This window comes from Aptenodytes patagonicus, chromosome 4, assembly GCF_965638725.1.
Source record: "Aptenodytes patagonicus chromosome 4, bAptPat1.pri.cur, whole genome shotgun sequence".
Lineage (NCBI taxonomy): Eukaryota > Metazoa > Chordata > Aves > Sphenisciformes > Spheniscidae > Aptenodytes > Aptenodytes patagonicus.
In genome coordinates, this window is record NC_134952.1 from 48,407,065 (window position 1) to 48,432,814 (window position 25,750).

Consider the following 25,750-nt stretch of genomic DNA (forward strand, 5'->3'; position numbering starts at 1 on the left):
AGTCTAGGAAGATTCTGAGGCTCAGATTTCTCCATGATCTCTGTATGTCTACTAGTATTAAAAGTTCTGGCAGTACTAAGAACCACTGAAAGTTTTCTAACATCTAAATATTCCAACTATTACCAGAATCTACATGTACATTGGCACAGATGGCGTTTTGAAAATTCCCTTGCAGATCAGCTGTTGCATATGCTGATCTGTTGATCTACGCATACTCAGTATACCCATTAATATCAAAAGAGTTGGATATACTCAGCATGACCAGAATGACTGAGAAAAATAACTGTGACCTGAAGGCACAGTGGGTTTCTCAGATTCTTGGAACATCTGCCATATTGCATATGCACTGTTCTTGTTCCATCCAAGAAGATCCTAAAAAATATGATCCTAAAAACTAGGGGAATCCTAAAAAATGGTATACTGCAGCATCTTTGAAAAGCCAGTTCACAAAGTAAACTATCACTATGTACTATAAGCTATCAGTAAAAATCCAGTATTGCACTTTTCTCTGCCTATTATTTACCTGATACATAGATAGATACAGGTAAGTGCCTCTAACAGATAGCAAATGGCATTCCATGCCTGAATGAGACTCCCACCTGCAGATGCAAGTCAGTCAGGCCATTTAATGTCTGACAGACTCCATCAACTTCCCCAGAGCATATAAAGAAAGTCTAAATCCTAAGTGCATAGCTTTCTATCATCTGTTCCCCGAGTCCTGCTGCTGTTGCTCACTTCCCTGGAAGCAGAGCTATCGGTGTTTAGCTCTGCAGGGTGCTCAATCTCCTCCGTCCTTAGCCCACTCAGGCTTGGACTCGAAAGTCCCCAGCCTCATATGAAGGAGCTCAATCTTCCCTGAAATCTCATTCTCCAAACTTACTTTCTAATTGAACCCAGATGCTCCATCCCATTCCTACCACAGGTCAACATTCATTTGGCAGCATACATCCAACTTGCTGCATGGGATTTACTACTACAAACTAAGCAAGGGTCATTAAGCTTCCGACGGTGTTATAAAAATGATTACAGTGATACTTCATGAATTACCATAGGTTTGCTTTATAAAGGGGGAAATTTAAAGTTGGTTTAGAGCTGTCTTACATGGTCTTACAGACGACATACATCCAAGTGCCCGTCACTACAACTTTCATTAGAAGGCATTTGGATCCCATGTTGTAGAAAAGAAGAGCTTATGCTGACATTTAAAACATTATTTTCTTCTTGTACAAACATTCAAATACTAAACAAATAAGCATTCTTTATTCCAGTTAGGTAACTGTCATGAACAGGTTCATAAACTGACCTAACTGCCTTTTGTTATTCCACTGTTTCCTGGTTTATTAAAACTACCTTTTACAGGTTGTGTTATATATCAAACAACAGAGGTCTAGCAAGGTCTGTTCTGCTTTTGTCATTCAACCTCAATAAAACGCAGCTCCCCATTTCCCATTGTCACTTCATAGGAATCTGATCACAACACGTAAGTGGGATGGATGACAGAAGTCCCAACAGACTGAGGGGCTGGTGCTGGACGGCTGAATGGGAAAAGGCGCAAGGAACAGATTTCCCAAATGGTCAAGTGTTAAGAAGAAACCTCCCACTAGATGGCTCACAGGGTCCTTGCCATATAAATGAATGCAGGAATACCTGACCCAGCAACCCTGGAAATAAAAATCTGTAATGAAAAACGTCACCAGGAAATAGCACTCAGAATTTGCCATGACTGCACAGCCCTCTGCAGCCATGAACACTGAAAAACATCATGCTGGAATTCATACAGCTCACAGTCTTGATCTCTACCTAGTCCTTGGCCTAGTCTAGACTCATGAAAAATTAAGAGCAGCAATGAGCCACCACCTAAGGGATACTTGTGACTTCTAAGGCTTTTGTTTCTATTGCTACACAATAGCAACACATTCTGTTTTCAGAACTGTCTCATTTTATTTCCTTCATTATTTTGTTTTCAGAATGTCTTTTATTTGAAAGGTAGAGCTAAAGGATGTAGAAAAGGGCAGTGTTAAGAGACCTTCATCTAGCATTCTGTTCACACGCACACTCACTCATAAAGCCAACATTATCTGATAGTTAAAAAAAAGCATGTACACTTATGCCAATTCAAATATATACCTAATTCAAATTCATTCTGGAAAAAGCAAGCACATTACATTCTTATTTAAATTTGGCCAGTGCTATAGTTGACCATATATTTTGCAAAAGATCATCTTCATTTCCTTTAACTGCACTTGGAAAAGCATGCAGTCGTCAGCAACAGCGGACTAAACCATGAGGAAACAGAATTATTGTGAATGCAGGATGCCCTGTGTGCAACTTAGGTTTTCACATCTCTTCCTTATATACTCCTTTAATGGCACCAAAAATCTAAAAGGACGGCAGTGCTCCATAAGAAAACCCCATAACTTTTTGTCATGCAACTCAAACAATGGAACCATTATAGATTGCTATATTATTTGACTACAAGAATATGGAAATAATCTGCACTGCTCTTAATTACTGTGGTTCATTGCTATTGCAAGATGACACTTCAGTGTATACATGAAATGTTAAAAGCTAATCATAACTTTGGTATTACAATCAACACCAACATGACAGTATAAGACCCTAATATTCCCCACTATTTACCACTTCTATGAAAATACAATAACTGATACAAAAATGCCCTAGAAGCTACACTTTTTTTTTTTAATATCATGTCACCACTGGGCTTCATGACTATGAAAACTATTATTATTACAAAGTACACATTCCATTTAAATGTAAAATACTGCCTTCATTAAGAAACTCATTAGGAAATTAAATTATGCAAAGCTTTATCAAATTAATTAACTGTATTTTGTGGGTCATCAGATAACTTTTCCATTTTGTCATTCAAAGACCCATTATTCTTAAAATGGGGTGCTGTAATTAGTATGTCATTGACAGAAATAGCTCCTCAGACTATAACATTCTACTAGACGATGATCTTGTACTGCAGGAGCAGAACTTTAATTCTCAAATATGGTTTGTGTAACTATCTTGTTGACCTTCCACACTGAATAAAAGGACAGGAACTGGTATTGTCACCAGTAGCTAGAAAGTGTAACAACAAATGAATCTTGCCAATTTACACAGCAAATCAATTATTGATACATCCAAAAAACACAGAAAAGGACAAAGCTAATTTATCAGACTCTTTAATTAACTCAAGTACTTCAAAATACTTAACCTTGTTTATACTGGGTGAATACTTAAATTAAATGGAAGATCTAAATTTTGTACTATATTGACTATTTTATTCAGTACTGGCAAAAATTCGTTACACGTTCTTAAGATGCAGTTTTATCGCTTTCCAGTTTCCATTACTTAATTGAGCTACTTAAAATACCTTTAATATATTTGGTCTTATTAGTAAAAATTGTAAAACAATGTATCTTAATAATTTCTTCCTCAAAAGCCTACTTAAAATAATTTTCTCCAAGAAGCCAGATATGAGAAGACACTATGAATGTGCAAGACAAGGACCTTACGCTGTCATCATGTTCTTCATGTGTTTTAAAGAGTTAAGCGTTCAAGAAGGCTTGTCTTACAAAGGGATGTTAGTTTCAAGACCGTTTAACCACTGTTAAAATACTTGCTGAAATCACTCCTCCTCTGAGACTTCTTCATTTCAGTTTCAACAGAATCTAAATTCCTCCCCATTGTTCAGCATATTCATAAAATCAAAGCAGACCATTTCAATTTAATTTCATGAAAAACTCAGATAAATGTCACACAAACTAATTTCTACAATGATGACCCAAATCCTTCTGTTCTTTTTAAGTGCTGTTCACAACGAAAATCCACTGTCCACTCCTAGAGCAAACTTCAGTGCGATAAACCTACTGATACAGGGACAGCTGTACTACAGCAATGTTGCAGTATCTACTACTACAGCTTTGCTACACCTCTGTAATACAAATGTAGATTTGTAAGCAGGATCTTGATTTCACCAGGGCAAACGTGAGAACATAAAGGAAACAATATGTAGTATAAACTGAACTGAAAAAAAAAAGCAAACACCAGCAGATTTTCAAACCTCACAAGTGAAAAAGAATGGGAGAAAGGAAAGTATATCTGCTGTGTGGTGGGAAGAAACGCAGAGAATGATGACAATCTACACATAGGACCATAATCTAAATGTATACTTTAGCTTTGGTTTTGATGAGATTAATGTAAAGGAAGAACAGGTAATAGGAATGAGGGTACAGAAATGGAAATGATCAAAACAAGATGGATGCAAAACACAAATAACTAATTGCAACCATACTGGGAGCGGGAGGATAAACCAAATCCCAAAACACAAAAGCACTTTCTCAAGCAATCACAGATTCTGTAGTGAACTGCAGGTGCTCTTACCAGAGTCTAGAACCACAAACACACTGCCTGGACTTAACAAGAATGAAAAAGTATTCAAAGCAATCGCAGCTCTTTTGGTCTGAAGTACTGCACGGCATGCACAGCTTCAGATGATGTTTTAGAGTGAAAACATTTGGATACAGAAATGACTAGGATTTGTAGGAAAGGAAATTGGGATATGAAAACACATCAAGCCAGACAATGGGAAATTATTTATTTTTTATATATCTGAGAAATGGAAAATTCTGAGCACTAGAATGATAGAAATGAAATGAAACTTTCAAGTTCAAAAGCACGGTCCAGCACTTTGGGACCAATAAGAAAATCTGCAATAAAATGGAAGACCTTCAGTTGGATACAAACAGAAGAAAGGCTGATCTATCACTATGATCAAAATGATTACCATCAAACACTGTGACACAATTGGGACAAAAAGAAAAAGAAATACTAATGCCTTTGTACAAAGCATTGCTGAGATCTCAGATGGCATACAATGTACACTTCTGTTCACACACATGCAGGAACAATTAATTCAAACTACAACACACACACACACAGAAGAGCTATGAGATGATTGGGGATCAAAATGCCTTACTTGGAAATCAAGAATAAGTATAGTCTTGTTGATAGAAATGAAAGCTTAGAAAAAAAATACTTGCTCTGTATTAATGCATCAGGAAAATAAACACCGAGAAGAAAAAAAATCTACATAGTAATTATTAATGTATTGTAACAACTGAGGATAAACTAGTTATAAATACATTCAGGCTGGAAAATAAAAGAATGTTTCTAACCATAGCAAGAGTGGTATTATGGAATGATCTGCCCCTAGGAGTAGCGCAAACGGAACTTATACTCATTTATACTTATTTTAGAGTGTATCAATTTAAAAAATAAATTACACAATAGTGGAGAATCTTCAAACCATACTGCTGCAAATGCATTTGGGCCCAGCACAAAATTACCTACCACACAGCATACTTTGATTAGAACATCTAAGAAAACTTGATGAAAATTTGAAAGAGAAGATCAAGGAACAATGTTTCTTTCATCAGACACAATTTGTCCTTACAAACAAGGAAGGAAAATTCTATTAGAAAGGGATAAATTTTATTTTTAATAAATATTATGCAAATACTAATTTGAAATGAAGCTTTCTGAGTAATATATGTAATAAGGTTTCTGAAGCACCACGGTGTTTTGGTCGCTACGCTCACTGAGCTGTCTGCAAAAGACAGTATTTAGGGTAATGTGGAGAGAGAAAAAAATGAAACCTGGAAAATAACAAAGAGAGATGCTTTGAGGGAAAAAAGGACATATTGATTACTACAGTCTTTCTTTTAAAATTACTTTCACAATGGCCTAAATCAATTCTTTTGTGTGTTGCCCAGATGTAAGGACCTCAAAAAACAAGAAAACAACTGAAAATTAATCACTTGAACCCTCTAGACCACAAAAAAGTATAACCATATCTTCATTAATATCCTACTGGATGCAAAGGGCAGTCTTCCCATTATCTCAGTGCTCAGTATTTCAGCTACATATCTTTTTTTTCTGTCAAACTTAAAAAGCCAAACCCATCCTCTCTAATCATATCTCCTTCATTGATTCATGAAATGCCAGTCCTATAGTCCCTGCCTCTTAAAGTACCGAGTCGAGTCCATGGTAGAAGTTAGAGATTTCATAACTGAGTCTTTTGTCTCCTTCGCTTCTCAAGGGCTTTTGTGGAGCTAGTCAAAATTTAACTCTGAAAACATATGTTCCATAATTCTTCTACATCTCAAACTTCAAAAATTGAGGCTGAGGGAGGATTCATAATTTTTTACCTCAATTCCATTTAAAAAAATCAGAGTGTTTCTTCTCTTCTCACTGGTTTTAGAGATTTCCTGTGGCATTTTTTTTTAGAAGCTTGAATATCTTGATAAGCATAAAGACAGATTGAGGTTCACAGAGACTGCTGTATGATTTCTCTCTTTTTGCATAACCTCTTGTAATACAATCACCAATTTAAATACCTTCATAAGTTAAAAAAAAAAAATTTCAAAGTACTCATAAATCTAGAGGCACTGGACTGTGTTGAAGATCCTCAGAAAAGACAAGAATACTAACCTTCAGGCCAAATTTTCTTTGCCTCCCAACAGACAATGCTTTCGCAGGAGAAATGACTCAAGGGGTCTTGTCAGCTCTTCTTATGTTTCCTCCTGGCTTTTCACTATGGAAGAGGACTTCTTTATAAGACAGCAAGGATTATCATCCTTCTGGCATTTTTCCCATGCCCAACTTTTCATTCTGGAACTCTTGCCTCTTAAGCAAGAATAAGCAACTCTTCCATAGTCTTTTCAGTGAAAGCTAAAAAATAATTCTTTGTTATGGAGCAGTTCTGCTTACTTTTACTTTGGCAGAGGATCTACTCTTAAAGGCCACCAAAACAGTTAGAACGAAACAGATTGGTCTGTCTGTGTCACGCTGTTGGTTCAAAAATAGGCACACATAAAAAGATTTTCAATAAAAACTACTGCAAACAGAGAGAATGTAAATTAGTCTAATTATTGCTCTGCATGTCATTTTTTCTTTTTGAGATGCCTTCTTACCTTACACATGGGACTAGTTACAATTCATCTTTTAAAGTGGAAAAAAAGGTAGCATGATCGATTTCATTTGTCTATCAGGTTTGTACATATTTTTGATGAATAGAGCTAGGCATACAGCAAAAACATGATGGAATTTTAAAAGTAATTAGCTTTTGTTCTCTTTGTAACACTTTGATATTAATTTTCAATATGCTTTCAAGCAGGTAGAAAGCATGGAAATGCTCCAGCGAACGTTAAGCTTGCATACTTACGCAGTTGTACTTTCGTTTCTTTCTTCCAGTGCCGTAGCCCATGAAAGTGACCAAGGCAACTTCAGGAGTTAACACATGTAGACAATTATTAAAATTTAATTTCTGCAGTGATAGGTGAGCAGTAGTCTATCTTCTTGGGTTAGTGACTTTATTTTCCCTTCAAAGTTCAACTATGTGTCTTGGCTAATGCATACATCAACTGCATTTACAGCAGCTGCTGAGAAATCACTGAAGGTAAAAATACTGTGTGACTGTGGATAGTGTCAGAAGTATGTATCAAAGTGATGAAATTCCACTGTCCCACCATTTACCACTCCATCAGGTAGTATCTGTGATCTGACAATTATAGAGATGATGCACCTGTACAAGATCAACTGAAATGACTCCTGGTTCTTCCAAGCTGTGCTTGCAGTCCTATTCACATTCTCACCACTACAATCCACTACTGATTTGAGAAAAACGGTGCACTTCTGGAAAACCACAGCCACACACATTTTCTTTGATGTTTTGCCCATTACTTCAGGTTGTAAACCCAAGAGAAAATGCAACAGCAATGTGCTATATATCTTTGTTTAGGCTTTGATTTGCACTAAGAACTCTAAAAGCACTATCCCTAAGGCAAAGGCACTAGTAAGCATCAGAAGTGGTAAGTATCCCAACTCAGTGGAACAGAACTCTGAAGACTTGGATCGTACTCGCAGTTCTGCTAGTAGCAACTTTGAGATCTCCTGAGGAAAACTACTACACATTCTGGTATTTACAAATATATAATTGAGAGACCTGACGGATCTGCCATCAAAGAAAAATTGTGTATCTATAACATTATTATAAGAAGTAATAGTCTCCTGCTGATGTTTACCGCTCAGCAAAGCTCTGTCATTACCTTTTCGCCTTTTTTTTTTTTTAAATACTGTTAAATCCATTATTTCTGCACTGATATTTTCTATGCAGGATGTACCAAGCTTCTGCTTCTCATCTTAAAGCAGCATTAGGAACACTTGAGTACAATGCCTTTTCATCTCTTTTTCTTGGTTATGTTTCTTGATTCAGTGCCAAATGATGTTCTACTCACTGTTGGTAAGAATATCTCCTACTAGTCTGTACTACCTTTAAAGCTACGGAGTATGTACCTAAAATAGGGTAAAGTGCAAAGGCAATACATCTTTTGTCGTAAATGCCAAGGCTGTTATCTCCAAGTCAAGTGATACGGACTCGCTTGTATGCTTACTCCCATACTATGTGTAGGGTGTGCGGTGAGCCACTATCTTTCCTCCAGCTGGGTTTTTCTAACCTATATCTGGATTACTCTGTTCACCATGGTAGCCACTGGAGCCAGCCACAGCCACTGAAGACATGAACTAGTAAGTACCAACCGTAGGTGGCTCAAAGACTAGAATCCTAAACCAAAACAAAGAACAAGCTAATGTGACGTCCCTGACATATCCAGACTGATGCAACATCTGAATGAGTTCATGTCATTTAAGCAGTCATAGAAGCTGGACAAAGACTTGAACCCACCTCTTTCAATTAACATCGCATGCATACATCCAGCTATTCAGGATAGGATTTTTCAGCTAACTTTCACCATCTAGTTTATTGCTGAGAATTCCTTTTTGGAAAATGCTGAGAAACATCTCTTTTTCACTTATGTAAAGTATTATCAGAAAACATGTTTTAGTAGCAAAGAAAATTCAGTTTACTGTTCTCATCCCCAGTATACAACGATCCCTAATTTTGTGCTGCTCCAGGAATTAGGGCTCTACTACTGAAGATTTAGGTCCAGTATACATTCCATCAGTAGAAAACAAACTTGCAAATAATACCACTTCTTGAACAGAAAACAGACTAACTGTGAAAAAAACCCAAATGTTTCTTTTAATTCATGACAGTGATAGAGAAAAAGCCAGTCCATTTTAGCTTGCTGCTAGGAAAATACTAAAGTTGTTTCCAGCAGTTCAAAGAATTTGAGTCCTAATTTCAGGTCATATAAAATCACACATCCACTCCAATCCAGTCACCATACAGAAATACTCTGGGTGAAATTTTAGTCTCCTTAGTGCTAGAGACTGCTTTCACATTGCCTTCAGCAGAAAGAGTTTCATTCTTGAAACTTGAGTATCAGGTCTGCTAGAAAGAAATTCTGACAGCTGTTATTTCTTGAAAAATAACTGGGCAAATTTAAGTGATTTTTAGCAAATAGTAGATAGAGCCATCAGGCTAAGAAGTTGCATTACACACAATGCACCAACTTGTTTGTGATAGAAATTGCTGAGAAGACATTTCCAGAGATCTTTATAGCCCTGTTTGTGCAGAGCCAAAGCTAACTTAACAAAAGGTGAAGAATATGCCCTCACAAAGCCTTCACCTGATTTTTACAAAAATAAGTTATTAATGCTCAGGTAATCACCAGAAACACTAGTTGTGTAAAAGCGTAATTGGAAAGATGTATATATATGCTAGGAGCATAAAAACTACATATTGATGCATGCACATACAAATGTGTGCTGTTTTAAAAGAAAGCCTAAAAATCTCTAAAGAGAAACTATTCAAAAGAACTGACCTGCTGTTAGTTCACATTCAATCCCCAGTATAGCCATGATCTAAAAGGTTTACGCTCACAAAACCAGAAACACGTGCTTGTATGCTTCTGAATGCTTCTAAACACTCTTAGCACAAACCCTACCTCATTTTTACTAGCTTACACACCTGATGTTAGTTTTGGTTTAGCCAACAGGAGTGAAGTCAGCAGCAGGTCTTATTACTGGACCTATCATCAAAATCCGAAAATAATGCTTTTCTACAGTTGAAACAAGTATGGTTCCTATTTAGTACATTACCAGTTAAGTATGCATTACAGGATCCAGTGAAAACCATAATCTAGCAGTTACTGCTCTAACTATACAATACATAAAAACTATTTGTGAGAACTTGTTTCATTTCACTTTCATGGCAGGCTACGTTTGAAATGTAAATGCAATATTTATAACTATTTTAAAATACATTTTCTTTAAACCTAACACTACCATCATCCATTGAAAAACATGAAAACAACAGGTTTTTCCTATTTGTAACACTTTAGATCCACTTTCATCTTACAGGGAGAGACACACAGAGCAGACAGACAAAGCAAAACAGTCACAGTGTTTTTCCCAGCAGCCTTAGCGTCTCCCTCATTTACTGGATGGATTTCACCACGTTAGCTGGTGTCTCAAGGGCAGCCTGAGACTCACACATTGGAAGTCTCATGCATTTTTAAAACTGAAATACACAGAGGTAGAAGGTGAGGACTGACAGGCTTCCGAGGCATTACTGTAATGCAAATACAAATAGTAACTGTTTTCAAAAGCAGGCATGGATTTACTACAGCAGCCAACAGGGTTGTGTCCCATTCCCCATCTGCAAGCTTGAAAAATCATGTGAAATACTTATTAAAACATGACTGTGCACCTTCCCATGTCCCTGTGCGACTACCTAAAATATAGCACAGATATTAAATAGCCTTGCTTATAATCGTTAGCTCCTGTCTTACAGCTTAGATGAACGACATCAACTCCCTTCTCTGAACATATCTTGTTTTTTACTTTACAGTGGAGTATTTTTTAGGTAATTCCTTGCAGCCACTTTGCACTTATATTTATGTATAGATAATAAAATGTAAAGATAATGAATAAACAAAACCACTTATACTTGTGAGTTAGGCTGCACATACCACATTTTTATAGCAACCTTTTAATAAAGCCTAGGGAAAACACATTTACATGAGTGAAGACCTATTTAAAACAAAACAGAAATCTAAAAAGTAGAAATTCTTACCCTAAAAAACTCTTTAGTGGAGCCAGAATCTAATGTCCCATAAGCAATTTCTGTTTGCTTGGAAAGATCCTCTGCACTTTCAATGGGAGACACCATCCTCTCAACCGTCAGGAAGGCAGCTAAGTTAGCCGTGTAGGATGAGATTATGATGAGGGTAAAGAACCACCACACACCTCCAACAATGCGCCCAGACAGGGATCTAATAACAAGTATGAAATGGATTTGTAAACTGAAATGAAAGTCCTAAAAAGGAACACATGTTATCAGTTTTATGCAAATGATGCATTAGACTATAAGGAAGCATTTCAGGCTATCTCGTAGTGCAGCTCTGCATTCTAATCAGATGGGAATCAATGCGTACTCCACTACATCTCCCAGACTTTGCTGAAATCAGGACTCCAGAGTTTACTTTAGGGAGAATTTAGTGATCCAGTTCTTCAAAGTTCCGAACATCCTGAAAGGAAACTGCTCCCATCATAATGTGCTATATTTAACACATAAACTTGTCATTCCCTCTGAAGTGAATTTGTATGACGTTATGAAAAGGATCAAACAAAACCAGTGAAACAGTGCTTTCAGATAAACCAGTATGCACTTAAAAATTAAGTGCCTTTAGCTTGCTTATTTTCCTAAGACATTCAGACAAAGACTGATTTCCACAAAACAATGGCTTATGCTGCTGAGGACAATCTATACTGAGAAACAAATAGCATTATTTGCAATAAAAACTGGCCCAGGGAATATCCATAAACTAAAAAGTGCACACAACTTTTGAAAGATACAAGCATTTAACAAACTGAAGACTGGACATGAAACAATCAGTGATAATACAGAAAAATGGTGAAGAAAGTCTATTTTTAAATAATAATAATAATCTGATGTTTTTAACTGCAGCAGGTGGGCTCTTATGGATCTTTGTTTTGCATCTCCTGCTCAAGAAGAGAGAAGAGAAGAGAACTCAAGAAAATATATAAAACAGTATAGAGCACACAACTAGAGAAATTCAATTATTTTCAATACTAGAAAACTAACAGTAGAGAATTATTGATACTGCCATTATTGTCAAACTTGACATTTTTTTTAATGATCCTTTAAACTTTGAAATTACTTACTACTTTGTTTCCAAACAAGACATTATAGGAAGGAGTACATAATCTTTGGAGATGCGCTTAATTATTTGGCAGAAATGTGCATGTAGTTGAAAAAGTCTAGTACTAAGGCGTTGCAGTAGCTTAGGTATGTCTTGATGTGTCTCCTCTATCTATTAAGTAAACAAATTACAAATCACTTACCCAGCCTACTGTACTGTGAATGAGATTTCAAATTAATTCTGACAAAATATTTATATATATAGAGAGATATATATAACTATATATATGCACACATTAAAACATGATAGTTATGTAAAGCGGATTTATTAAACTGGGAACAAAAATAAATAGAACCAATTCTGGAGAAATTATTTTTACTAATTGCTATTGTAAAAAATCTCTGTGATAATTCAGACATGAAAAGACTTCTTCCATGTCACGACAGACTCTACTACATGAAAATCAAGTCAGATAAGGTCCAGAATATGTTATTAAAAAGGACCATAGAAAAGAAATTATTTCAAGTTCCTTCTAAATTGAGATGTATTCTGCAAACATGCTTTCTGTCACCTTTGAAAAAATATTATATACTTATTTTGACATTGACGTAATCTGAGTACAAAATAATTCTACAATTAAAAGATTGAATTATATGATAAATATATATTTGCAAGGTAAAATCTCTGACAATGTATATTTAATAACTGCTGACTTTATGGCACTTTATACTGTATTGATGACATCAGCTATAAATGATAATAATCTTCAAAAGCCCATGATCTGTCAGCTAACAAAGTCGCTACCGATTTTGTCAAAAAAGAATAAACTCAATGCCAATCCAGACATGATGGTCCCACATGACATTTTAAAAGTAAAATTTTTTTGAGCGTCATTTGTATTTAAAATTTTCCCATAAGGTCTGTCCCAGTTAAATAAATAGTTTCTTTTTTTATGTACATTTCAGAAAGTTTCTAAAGATTGATAATTATACGCTAGTATGAATCCATAATTGTACAAGCACCTCATTCATCAGGTCATTAAATACTAAAATAACAATTTCTATGCACAATTACCTAAATTTGTGCACCACACTTTATACTTACAAAGGTATTACATGGCAGTACTGAGCGTACATTCACATCTCAAAAAAGATAAGGAAAACTTTGCTGAATTGTCATTATCATACCTTCTATCCTATCCTATCCTATCCTGTCCTATCCTATCCTATCCTATCCTATCCTATCCTATCCTATCCTATCCTATCCTATCCTATCCTATCCTATTTCTTTCTGTGCTACATGGCAACATGGGGATTGCTACTGCAGACCAGTTTCCAGGTGGTCCAGTCTTACTCAACACCACCTTCTATTTCAGAGTCAGGAAGCCCTAGTTACTTGTCTACAATTCTTACAGTGGTTGTCACTTTTATTAGAGAAATGACAGTAGCAATAGTGCAAAACTTAACTTCACAAAGACATTTTGCTGATGTCTGAAGAGATTCCTTTTCATATCTGCTCTAATTCATTTGCAGGGAGTTCAAATTCCACAGTGATCGTTTTGGTGCAAGAACAAAAATAACTGAGGTGTTTTCAGCCCTTTTCTATTTTTATAATAAACAGATAATATACAAACTAAGCGCTTTCCTCAAAAATATGCTTGTAATGAAATAAAGTGCTGTTAAACACCTCACTGAAACTAAATCTTGAATCTCCAAAATGATTAGAGTTTCATGCACCTTTTATGGTGACCATTTACTATCATTATTCTTACACCACCTTTCAAAAGTTATCAAACCATGCACAACAACTGTCATGCTTTAATAGCCAGTAAAATAATAATATAAAGAAAGATCATTATTCTACTATGGCCTTGATTCAATAAAAATAATTTTGTAGCTAATGGAGGACTTTGCGGACAACTAAACCTGTGCAGTGTGTAATCAATACAAAAACCTCAAAGGACTGAAATTAACACAGCTTCTCATGACCTGAAACGATTGCCTCTCTTCACTGTCTCGTTTCTTGAATACAATTCTTACGGTGTTATATGCCAAATCTATCGCATCATTCATCTTACTGTGATACGCCAGCCTTTACACAGAATTGCTAAAATACTCACACAATAAATGCTCTCTGCAGTTTCTGCAGTAGAACAACTTGAAAACCTGCTGTTGCCTTTTGGGATGCACAACTTATATCTATGAAATGCTCCCTTGGTGTGATTTATTTTGCACACTAGCCATTAGATTCACTAGAAATTGACCTGTTCCCTGTCTTACTTTAGGATGTTTAGAAGAAAGTTAAATTGCTTAGTATAATTAGGTAGGTCTTCTGATTTGATTTCCTTAAACCCAGTTGCCCTATTTCACTTGTCACTATAGTTCCTTCAAGCAGTAAGTAGTTACTTACTTACCTACTTACCACTTTGCTGAATCAAGGCTAGAACCACTTGTGCACAAGGGAAATAGAATATTTAATGAGCTGCAAAGGAATAAACTTAAGTGCTTTACAGTTGTCCCTAATAAAGTAGGTGACAATCCATGAGGAATTAGGCATTTATAAACTGGACCTTCAAATTCATTTTAGTGATATCCTTTGTGACTTTTCTAAAACTAGGCCATGGAAAAACAGGAGTGTTTTGCAACTATTCACATGAAATTAGAGCCATCACATGACTTTTATTTCAGTTCAAGGTTCTCCTGTAGGAAAATAGTGGGTTAATAACTGTGTTATGATACGTAGGGAGATTTAGAGGGAAAGTGCTGCCTGTGTAGTTCGTGACTAGTATGTTACCCTTTCTTCCCATTACAGTTGTTGTGAACCATATGCACTGTCAACTGTAAAATGGGAATATGCAGCAAAAACACGGTACCCCTCCAAGAAGGCATGGAATGACTTGAACCTTATGCATTTTACAGTCTCTGCATGGTGTATATAACTTCACTTAGCAAATGTATGATCGACGTTAAGACAATATCGATCAAATACATCATTACCCTATGTCACAGACAACTGCTTTTATTTCAAGGAGTTTTGTGATTTTAGGGAGGGAAAAATCATAGTAATTAATTTCTTTCCGAGAGTGAAAATATATGCACCATAAACCTCCTCTGGCTGAGATGGCTGAGACCAAAAATGCACAAAGTTGAAATGGGCGAGTAACCAACCTTGGCGAAATATCGCATCCTTGCTGCATAAAGGCACCCAGGGAAAACCAGAGACTATTAAATATCCCAAATTCATTAGTTGATTCATTAGTTTGCGTTTCTCTTCCATCTTCAAATTCCTCAGTGTGCCACTCGTACGGGCTAAATCTGCTGACCAGGAATAAAACTACACTGACCCCAATGTAGGCAAAAACAATGCACATCCAGATTTCATATGCTAACGGATCAAGAAATGAAAACACTCCTGGCTTGGACTTCTGAGGCTTCTTGATCATTATTGATATCCCCAGGCTCATAAAGGGCTTTGAGAAGTCAATCACCTCTTCTCTCACCAATGTTATAGTTAATGGAGCGATTGCAATATCGGCTTTCTGTAAAGGAAGAAAAAAGCAAATAATAGCTAATACAATGATCAGAGCAAAGAATGGTTTAGTTTCTATTGCATTTCACAAATGGAAAATAGGACAGCAGAGACACAGGCAACATGCGTTTTACCAAGAATGTCCTATGGAGAATTTCAGAAATTTTTAGTTGAAACTCTTCTTACTGAAATACATATAACCATATGGTTGGCATATTCCAAGCTTCCCTTTTTCACATGCCCTTTTAAAAGTATACGACATTTAAAAGTGTTAGTAAAGAACTTTGCCTTTCACTTGGTCAGAAGGATGAAATACGCACTCACTTCCCCCCAACTTCATTTGCATTTAAAAATCTAATTCCATGCTTTACTTTCAAAATTTTTCATGCCAACTCAAGTTACTAATTCTCTATCAAAGGAATTAGATAATTTTTCATCTACTCTACAGGGGAAACTAAACCAAATCCCACTCCTTCCATCAGTCATCTTTAATGGCTTTATTATAAAAGATTTTCTTACCCCATAAACAAGTTCTCCAACCATCCCATTCCAGATTTTCGTGTCTGCATCCCTCGCCCCATACTTGCCATCCCCAACAATTGTGAGCTTATATTTGAATCCACAGTGTTTAGCAATTTCTGTAGCTAAGTCCACACAATAGCCCTCATATCGATCATTTCCTTCAAGCATTTCATGATTTTTCTTCATCATGACGTATGGGGACTCCTGCACAGAAAGAACTTGCCTTAGCTACTTCGTAAAGAGACAGATGTATCAGTTGTGCACTTCATAGATCAATACATTTCCTTTTACATGTGAAACAAAGAGAGAAGATAACATCTGAATCATACATGCTATGTCTATGTTAGCTGTTAATTATTAATGTGACATGTCCTTAACACATTTAAAAGCGGCATTCTCCACAGTCATATACAAATAACAATACTTACAGGTATAGTGATTCCCAGCAGTATGTTAATAATGACCATGAATGTTAACAGGAGTTACGCATTCAGAGAAGAAAGAGTAAGTCCCAAATCAGTTTCTTTCTCTCATACAGTTTGGATGGAAGAAGGCAAAGGTATTTAGTTGCTTTTGTTGTTGTCTTAATACAAGAAAATTCTTTCCTATTTCACAACCACATCCTTCCCTGGGAAAACACTTCAGGGTCTCCAGGCTATATCTTTATTGAGTTACTATACAAACAATAGGTAAGATATCTATAACTATGCAGTAAAGTTCTGTCATCAGCAAAACTTGTGATGAGTCATAAGTCGCATTGAAGTAATGTATCTCCTCTTTGCTCAGTTGTTACCAAACGATTCTCACATCCAGTGAAATTCCTAATCTAGCCTGTGACTTGTCCAAACTGATAAAGAAGCTGTGTAACTTACAGAAAAATGCTGTTCTATGACAATACATAATGTTATTTTCTAGACAACTAGAACACAACTTTTAATGTTTTATTTTACACTCCACCAATCCATAGCAGCTACAATTTTGAAGCATAAGAACCAGTCTCTTTCCTGCTTGGCAAAATCCATTCTCTAAAACTAACACTATGGTTCTGCCTTTCAAACAAAGTTCTCTCCTTTGAAAGCAGGTATTTCATTTCCATTTTCAGGTCTAAAAATTCTAACTTTCTAGGATATTCAATCAATGACTGTTTGTCTTCTACAGAACAAAACCGTATACTGAATCACATACATTTCCTTAGTTTCCAGATTTTATTTATGCATCATAATGAGTAACAGGTCACAACCTCAAATAATAAAAGACAGCATATTTAAACTAACATAATGATGAGAAACAAACCACTGTAGGACAGACTGTCTTCTTACAAAATATGAGGTTAATTACCAAAATAGTGGTGACAATAATAGTCTTATTCTCTAGTCCTGAAGATTCATTTCCAAGAGGGCCATCAAGAGGATTCACAACCATTTTGTCCACTTCACTCCAATATCCAATCTAAAGAGAGTTTATAGGATGCACAGACACGAGTGAATATGAACTTTCATAGAAAAGGTAAAGCATGTTATTACTATGCCCTTGATTTATGTTCACAGAGAACTATTTTAGATTTATGTTCACAGAGAACTATGGATTTACCAGTGTAAATATTTCTATTTATGTAGTTAAAGACTATAGAAATAGTAACAAGGTTGAACTAATGACATTTGTTCACGTTAATTTGTCTAATACAGGTATACCACTTTCATTCACATATTAACAGGTTTTAGTATCAACATCACACACTGTAGGATTGAAAGGGTTACGAAATACTCCAGATAGGAAGACACGAGAAACTGGCTTTTCTGAAAGGTTTGGAATTAGAGCAGAAAGATAATCACATTTAAAGAAAGATCACTGAAAAGCTGTATTCTGTATTTGCCATTCAGAAGCATATTTCCCCAATTACTGGCTCACATTTAGCAATTCAGATCAGAAAGCAAGAAATTTAATCCACAAAACTGAAAGGAAAATACTCTTACATAGTACTTACCAGAAATAACAACTTGTATTTGTTAGAAAGAAATAATACATAATTTTACTTTGACCTGCAAGACCATTGTAGAATACACCTATGAATAAATGGTATCACAACTCATGCTTAATTAATCTATAGTGTTTCATTACCTACCTTAACCTGTTGCTTAGCATGGTAAAACCTTTAAAGACACTGTAAGACAATTCAAATTACCTTCCGAGGACCAGTACTTTTGAGTTCCATGATGTTTATTGTAAAATTGATTCTCTTTCCATTCTGATCAAACTTTATATTCCCTGTTAGACCTTCCACCTGAACCTATATAGACGAAGATGAAAGTAGTAGAAGAATTAATTTTGTTTCTTTTTAGAAAATGCATTTTGTATTTCCATAAATGATAATTGATATTTCAAAAACATTCAGTTTAGACTCTTTTCCCTACCCAATATATCATCTTAGTATAAGACACATTCTTGAGGAGTTCACTTCCACATTATTCCCAGCAACATCCAGGGAGGTTAGGAGACTGGAAGGTTCTTTTCAAGCATTTATAGAGTATTTCACATATGCACTCATCCCAGCATTCACTCCAGGTAAGCTACCTGTTTCAATGCTCTTTCTATTTCTACACCATGACCCCAGGGTACAGCTGGATTTGCAAGACAATCTCCAGCATTTCCTCTTCTGGAGATCTCAATCCTCTGCTTACGCAAATTACGGAAAGCTTCTGTCATCACTTGAACAGCATCATAGGTCAGAGCAGACGTATACTGAAAAGAAGTGAAAATATTTTATTAAAAAACAGCTTCAGATTCACTACGCCTTCCAATCCTCATTAATCCAACACAGAAATATATTAAAAATAAAAAGGACAGTAAGATATACTTGAAATCAGACCAGTTTTTCTTTAGTTTGGAGGTCACTACCCTCTGAAGGGCATCTACGTAAATTAATGAAGTGTTCTCCATCAGAATGGTTGGGGGCAGTGCTAGTAAGTCTAAACTGAAGGTTTACAGCTGTTTTCAGTGTGAATTACATTCCTTTCTCACTACAACTGTGTAACAGTTCTGTGTGCAGATATGGCTGGAAGTCCATGGAGGTGAAGGGGGAAAAAAGAAATAATTTCCACTGTTTAACTTGTGCTAGCCTCTAAAAATAAGAAATTGTTCCTTTGATAACACTCTTCATGGAGATGCATTTATATACAGATCTCTAGACTACATCTCCTCCCACATATATACACACAAAACCAAACAACGTATGTTTGTATATATGTGTGCTTAACTTTTATCTGTTAAATATAAAAACTCAGGGGTAGCTATTTTCAAATATGCAATATGTTGTCAACACCCTGCAAAAACAGGTTTTGGGCTGAGATGTCTGGAAGAAGAAGTGGTGCCCCTCAAAGAACAATATAGGCAAGGAAGAGCCCCACGTTCCTAGTCTGATAGGATATAAGGAGCTTTACAACTTTTGAGACATCAGAGAAGAATCTTGCAACCACATGCATCAGAAGCTGGGACTAAACAGTCAAAAGCAGTTATCTTCAATGACTGGAAAATTTTACATCTTAACTAACTGAAGAGAAACCACATGTGCGTGTACACCGAGGACGTTGTTGGATGGGCTTTATGAGTCCAGAACATTGCAATTATGCCAAATTTAAGGGACATTTTTAGAAATACGGGCCAGAATATAACTATTTACAGCCTTATGAATGAATGCAATGATCCCTATGAAGGCTATTAGATGCTGAAAATATATAAACTGTAAAGCAGTGAGAAATGATATATCGGCTCTTTGCTTCAATGGCTCAGACTTTAATGAGAATTTTAATTAGCTAGCTGAAGTCATGCAGAAGGCTCTTGTAATTGTAACCAAGGCAGGCTCCTGAATCGAGGTCATTTTTGTATGCAACTGTTAGACCTTGGAGAGGAAGAAAAGGAAGGTGGAACTCTTTTTTCAGATGTATAAGCTTACTGGGTGATTAATGTGAATCTTCTCAAGAAAGTTTTCTCAGTGACTTGTACAGAAATCTTTAAAGGGATCAGAACATCAGAAGAATGAAGTGAAAGACTTCCTGGAGCTGATACTACCTTCTACTACTGGAGCAGCAGTGATTAAGTGGTGGACATGGATTTGGATTTGGAGAGGAAGAGAAGGTAACAGAGAGAAGAGAAAGGACCCTTACTCATTTTTGGGGGGCTAGCTAGCAATACTGCTTTAATTGCAGCTCTTTGCAGTACAGAAACATGTACCACACTAGTGTTTTGAGAAACTTTGGATACAGCACTGTCATTAACCACTGAAACATACTTTGGGTAGCAGAGAAAATAAGAGCTTGAAATTGAGAAGTTATAGTGCTATCTAATTCAGTTATCCTATGTTTAATTTGATCATTGGGATATGTTTAATGTATTATCTCAAGAATATTATCCCTATATTATGTAATTACTGGCCTGAATATTCACAACTCAGTCATATATTCAGTTTGTGTAGAGCTTTGCCTATTAATATATATCTGTACGTGTATACATGTCATCACATATATAAAGTTGTCGTGGTTTAACCTCAGTTGGCAACTGAGCACCACACAGTCGCTCGCTCCCTCCCCACCCCCCCGCCCCCAGTGGGATGGGGGAGAGAATCGGAAGAGTAAAAGTGGAATATTTTGATAACTTTCTGGAACTTTGATAATAATAAGCTGATAATTTAAACTATAATATAATGCACTGAGGTGCCTAAAGATTTTATGTTATTTGCTATGAAACACAGATAGAATCATAGAATCATAGAATCATAGAATCATAGAATCATAGAATCATTGAGGTTGGAAAAGACCTCTAAGATCATCGAGTCCAACCGTCAACCCAACACCACCAGGCCCACTAAACCATGTCCCTAAGCGCCTCATCTACACGTCTTTTAAATACCTCCAGGGATGGGGACTCCACCACTTCCCTGGGCAGCCTGTTCCAATGTTTCACCACTCTTTCAGTCAAGAAATTTTTCCTTACATCCAATCTAAACCTCCCCTGCCGCAACTTGAGGCCATTTCCTCTCGTCCTATCGCTTGTTACTTCGGAGAAAAGACCAACACCCACCTCGCTACAACCTCCTCTCAGGTAGTTGTAGAGAGCGATGAGGTCTCCCCTCAGCCTCCTTTTCTCCAGGCTGAACAGTCCCAGTTCCCTCAGCCGCTCCTCATAAGACTTGTGCTCCAGACCCCTCACCAGCCTCGTTGCCCTTCTCTGGACACGCTCCAGCACCTCAACGTCCTTCTTGTAGTGAGGGGCCCAAAACTGAACACAGTATTCGAGGTGCGGCCTCACCAGGGCCGAGTACAGGGGCACAATCACTTCCCTACTCCTACTGGCCACACTATTTCTGATACAGGCCAGGATGCCATTGGCCTTCTTGGCCGCCTGGGCACACTGCCGGCTCATGTTCAGCCGGCTGTCGACCAACACCCCCAGGTCCTTTTCCGCCAGGCAGCTTTCCAGCCACTCTTCCCCAAGCCTGTAGCGCTGCATGGGGTTGTTGTGGCCGAAGTGCAGGACCCGGCACTTGGCCTTGTTGAACCTCATACAGTTGGCCTGGGCCCATCCATCCAGCCTGTCCAGGTCCCTCTGCAGAGCCTTCCTACCCTCGAGCAGATCAACACTCCCACCCAACTTGGTGTCGTCTGCAAACTTACTGAGGGTGCACTCAATCCCCTCATCCAGATCATCAATAAAGATATTAAACAAGACCGGCCCCAGTACTGAGCCCTGGGGAACACCGCTCGTGACCGGCCGCCAACTGGATGTAACTCCATTCACCACAACTCTCTGGGCCCGGCCGTCCAGCCAGTTTTTGACCCAGCGCAGAGTACACCTGTCTAAGCCGTGAGCCGCCAGCTTCTCGAGGAGAATGCTGTGGGAGACAGTGTCAAAGGCCTTACTGAAGTCCAGGTAGACCACATCCACAGCCTTTCCCTCATCCACTAGGCGGGTCACCTGGTCATAGAAGGAGATCAGGTTGGTCAAGCAGGACCTGCATCTCATGAACCCGTGCTGGCTAGGCCGGATCCCCTGGTTGTCCCGCTCATGCCTTGTGAGCGCCCTCAAGATGAGCCGCTCCATAATCTTCCCCGGCACCGAGGTCAGGCTGACAGGCCTGTAGTTCCCCGGATCCTCCTTCCGGCCCTTCTTGTGGATGGGCGTCACATTGGCAAGCCTCCAGTCTTCCGGGACCTCCCCCGTTAACCAGGACTGCTGATAAATGATGGAGAGTGGCTTGGCGAGCACCTCCGCCAGCTCCCTCAGCACTCTCGGGTGGATCCCATCCGGCCCCATAGACTTGTGAGTGTCCAGGTGGCATAGCAGGTCATTGACTGCTTCCTCCTGGATTACGGGGGGTTCATCCTGCTCGCCGTCCCCGTCTTCCAGCTCGGGGGGCCGAGTACCCTGAGGATAACTGGTCTGCCTGTTAAAGACTGAGGCAAAGAAGGCATTGAGTACCTCAGCCTTTTCCTCATCCTCAGTGACAATGTTCCCCCTTGCATCCAATAAAGGATGGAGATTCTCCTTGGCTCTCTTCTTGTCATTAATATATTTGTAAAAACTTTTTTTGTTGTCTTTAACGACAGCGGCCAGATTGCGTTCTAGCTGGGCTTTTGCCTTTCTCATTTCCTCTCTGCACGACCTAACGAGATCCCTGTACTCTTCTTGAGTCGCCTGCCCCTTCTTCCACAAGCGGTAAACTCTCCTTTTTTTCCTGAGTCCCAGCAAGAGCTCCCCGTTCAGCCAGGCCGGTCGTCTTCCCCGCCCATTCTTCTTACGGCGTACAGGGACAGCCTGCTCCTGCGCCTTTAAGACTTCCTTCTTGAAGATCGTCCAGCCTTCCTGGACCCCTTTGCCCTTCAGGACCGTCTCCCACGGGACTCTCTCAACCAGCGTCCTGAACAGGCCAAAGTCTGCCCTCCGGAAGTCCATGGTTGCAGTTTTGCTGCCCCCCCTCCTTACTTCACCAAGAAGCGAGAATTCTATCATTTCATGGTCGCTAAGCCCAAGACGGCCTCCGACCACCACATCTCCCACCAGTCCTTCTCTGTTAGTAAACAGCAGGTCGAGCGAGGCACCTCCCCTGGTAGGCTCACTTACCAGCTGTGTCAGGAAGTTGTCTTCCACACACTCCAGGAACCTCCTAGACTGCTTCCTCTCTGCCGTGTTGTATTTCCAGCAGACATCCGGGAAGTTGAAGTCCCCCACGAGAACAAGGGCTAGCGATTGAGAGACTTCTGCCAGCCGCTTATAGAACGCTTCATCCGCCCCTTCATCCTGGTTGGGTGGTCTATAACAGACTCCCAGCAGGATATCTGCCTCGTTGGCCTTCCCCCTCATCCTTACCCATAGACACTCAACCGTACCATCATCACAATCGTTGAGCTCTATACAATCAAAACACTCCCTAACATACAGGGCCACCCCACCGCCTCTCCTTCCTCGCCTGTCCCTTCTGAAGAGTCTGTAGCCATCCATTGCAGCACTCCAGTCGTGAGAGTCACCCCACCATGTTTCTGTGAGGGCGACTAAGTCATATCTCTCCCGCTGCACAATGGCTTCCAGCTCCTCCTGCTTGCCGCCCATGCTGCGTGCATTGGTGTATATGCACTTGAGCTGGGCTATCGATTTCGCCCCCGGCATCGGCACGCCACCCCTCGGCTCATCTCTAGCGAGCCTGGTTTTATCCCCTTCCCCCTTCGAACCTAGTTTAGCATGCATGCATAGCATGCATGTCAGATGAAAAGAATTCTCTCTCTCTAAATAAATGCCCTAATTGCCAAGAAGAGAAAACACAAGGTCCATATGCGATTTTATTCAATTTAAATGTAAAATGTACTATAGACCTTAATAAACTTTGTAAGCTGCAACTGAGAAGATGAATTTGAAAATTAAAGACAAAACGAAATCATCACAGACTAAGCAGAAGATATTAATCATGTGCTGTCCAAGAAAAACTGGCAAGATGTTGACTTTTGTAACTTTAGCTGTTGTCTAGTAAATCAGAAGATACCAGAAATCTTTAACTAAAAGGCCCAGTAACGTCTTTTGTACAATCAGTAACTGAATCTTTTGAAGATGAAATTGCAGAAGACGCCCCCAGAAGCACAAGATTTTTTTATATATGTATTTTAAAGCTGTAAGATATTATAAAAAGATTTAATCCCACAACACTAGCCTTAGTCCTGCGTTTAACCCAATGCCTGTCAATGTGCTGAAGACACAAAGTTGAGAGATACACTTAGAGATCTAAAATATAACATTAAAAGAATTTACTTGAGCAGTAGAAAAGAAATGAAAATTTAAAGACATAAATGGAAAAAAAAAAAAAGGGAAGTATCCTGAATCACAAGAAGTAGAATTCTTTTTCTCTTGATTTGGATATCTGCAATGCCTAAATCTGTCCTTGACATACTAGTTGTTTTTTTACAGTCAAAGAAGAAAAATAAGCATTTTAAGGTGTGATTCATTTGGCCTATGTTAGACACATTCTTTAAGATGAAATGAATCGTGCCTTAGATTCCATTAATTTGATCTCCAGTGACTTCTGAGACTACTGGAGGAGTCCAGGGCAATAATCTTAGATACATATGTCTACACTGTAGACACACTAAAAACAAATTAAAACGACTCAAGGGGACTATGAACTAGCCATTTAGCCCTAATCTAACAGAACAGTGAGAAAGACAAACAAAATAGGATATTTTGGGCAAAGACCGTACCAGCAGAGTCAAAGAACACAGTGCTAGTGTACAAGACACCAGGGAGACTTCAGCTAGAATGGCATATGCAGCTGAAGCAGTGTTCAAGAAGGCTGAAATCAGTCTGAAACCAGCACAAAGAGGGTTCCTCACCACGTATTGGTGGTGAGGGGGCCTGCTATTGGGAGTGATACAGGAGAAGGGACACTCTGTATCACTAACAGAGGTTAAGAGAAAAGACGTCTAAAATCAGATACAAATATTTTTCCTTGGAGGAAGGTAAGATTCAAAGGGAGGTAATGAAGGAAATGTTCCTTGTTGCAAGAGCAAGTGGGTAGAATCAATTGGTTTAAGCAAATGTTCAGTATTTTTCCTTATATTTAAACAATTTAAATATACTTAAATACCAAGAAATATACATCAGAGGCAATAAATATATAACAAACTGTCTTTGTAGATTGTGGGTATATTAAATGTTTGGCTTACTGCAGTATACTAGCAACTTTTTTTCCAACGGTTCACTACGCATTTTATCACCTTGTTTGTAATGCTTCACTAAACTATACACAGACTAAACTGAGATATCAAACGGTGTCTTGTTTTAATAAATGCTGCAGCTTTATTTTGCTGTGAGGGTTATATTTAACAAAATCTCTCATCTGAGTTTCATGCATTTTTTCCACAACGAAGTAGTTCTCTACTTGAGTGCTAGTATATACCACAAAAGCAAAATTGCCTTTTCATTGTGCTTTGTACCATAATTGTGCTTTTTGGTCAAAACATTCACAAAACTCTACCGAACTGTTCATAATTTCAGAAGTAACTGCTAGAGATTGGTATATAGATATA

At 38.1% G+C, this 25,750-nt stretch overlaps 1 protein-coding gene across 5 annotated transcripts in view; it reads right to left on the reverse strand.

The window, feature by feature from the left end:
- The window catches only part of GRIA2 (glutamate ionotropic receptor AMPA type subunit 2), a 101,979-nt gene that overhangs the window by 7,776 nt on the left and 68,453 nt on the right, over nucleotides 1-25,750 (reverse strand). For all 5 annotated transcript variants that reach the window (XM_076336630.1, XM_076336629.1, XM_076336627.1 and 2 more), the window contains exons 7-12: nucleotides 18,759-18,926; nucleotides 18,370-18,474; nucleotides 17,526-17,636; nucleotides 16,185-16,391; nucleotides 15,305-15,675; nucleotides 11,048-11,246 (exon numbers count right to left, since the gene is read on the reverse strand). In XM_076336630.1, coding sequence (XP_076192745.1) covers nucleotides 11,048-11,246; nucleotides 15,305-15,675; nucleotides 16,185-16,391; nucleotides 17,526-17,636; nucleotides 18,370-18,474; nucleotides 18,759-18,926 — 1,161 coding nt within the window. The remainder of the gene's footprint in view (nucleotides 1-11,047; nucleotides 11,247-15,304; nucleotides 15,676-16,184; nucleotides 16,392-17,525; nucleotides 17,637-18,369; nucleotides 18,475-18,758; nucleotides 18,927-25,750) is intronic.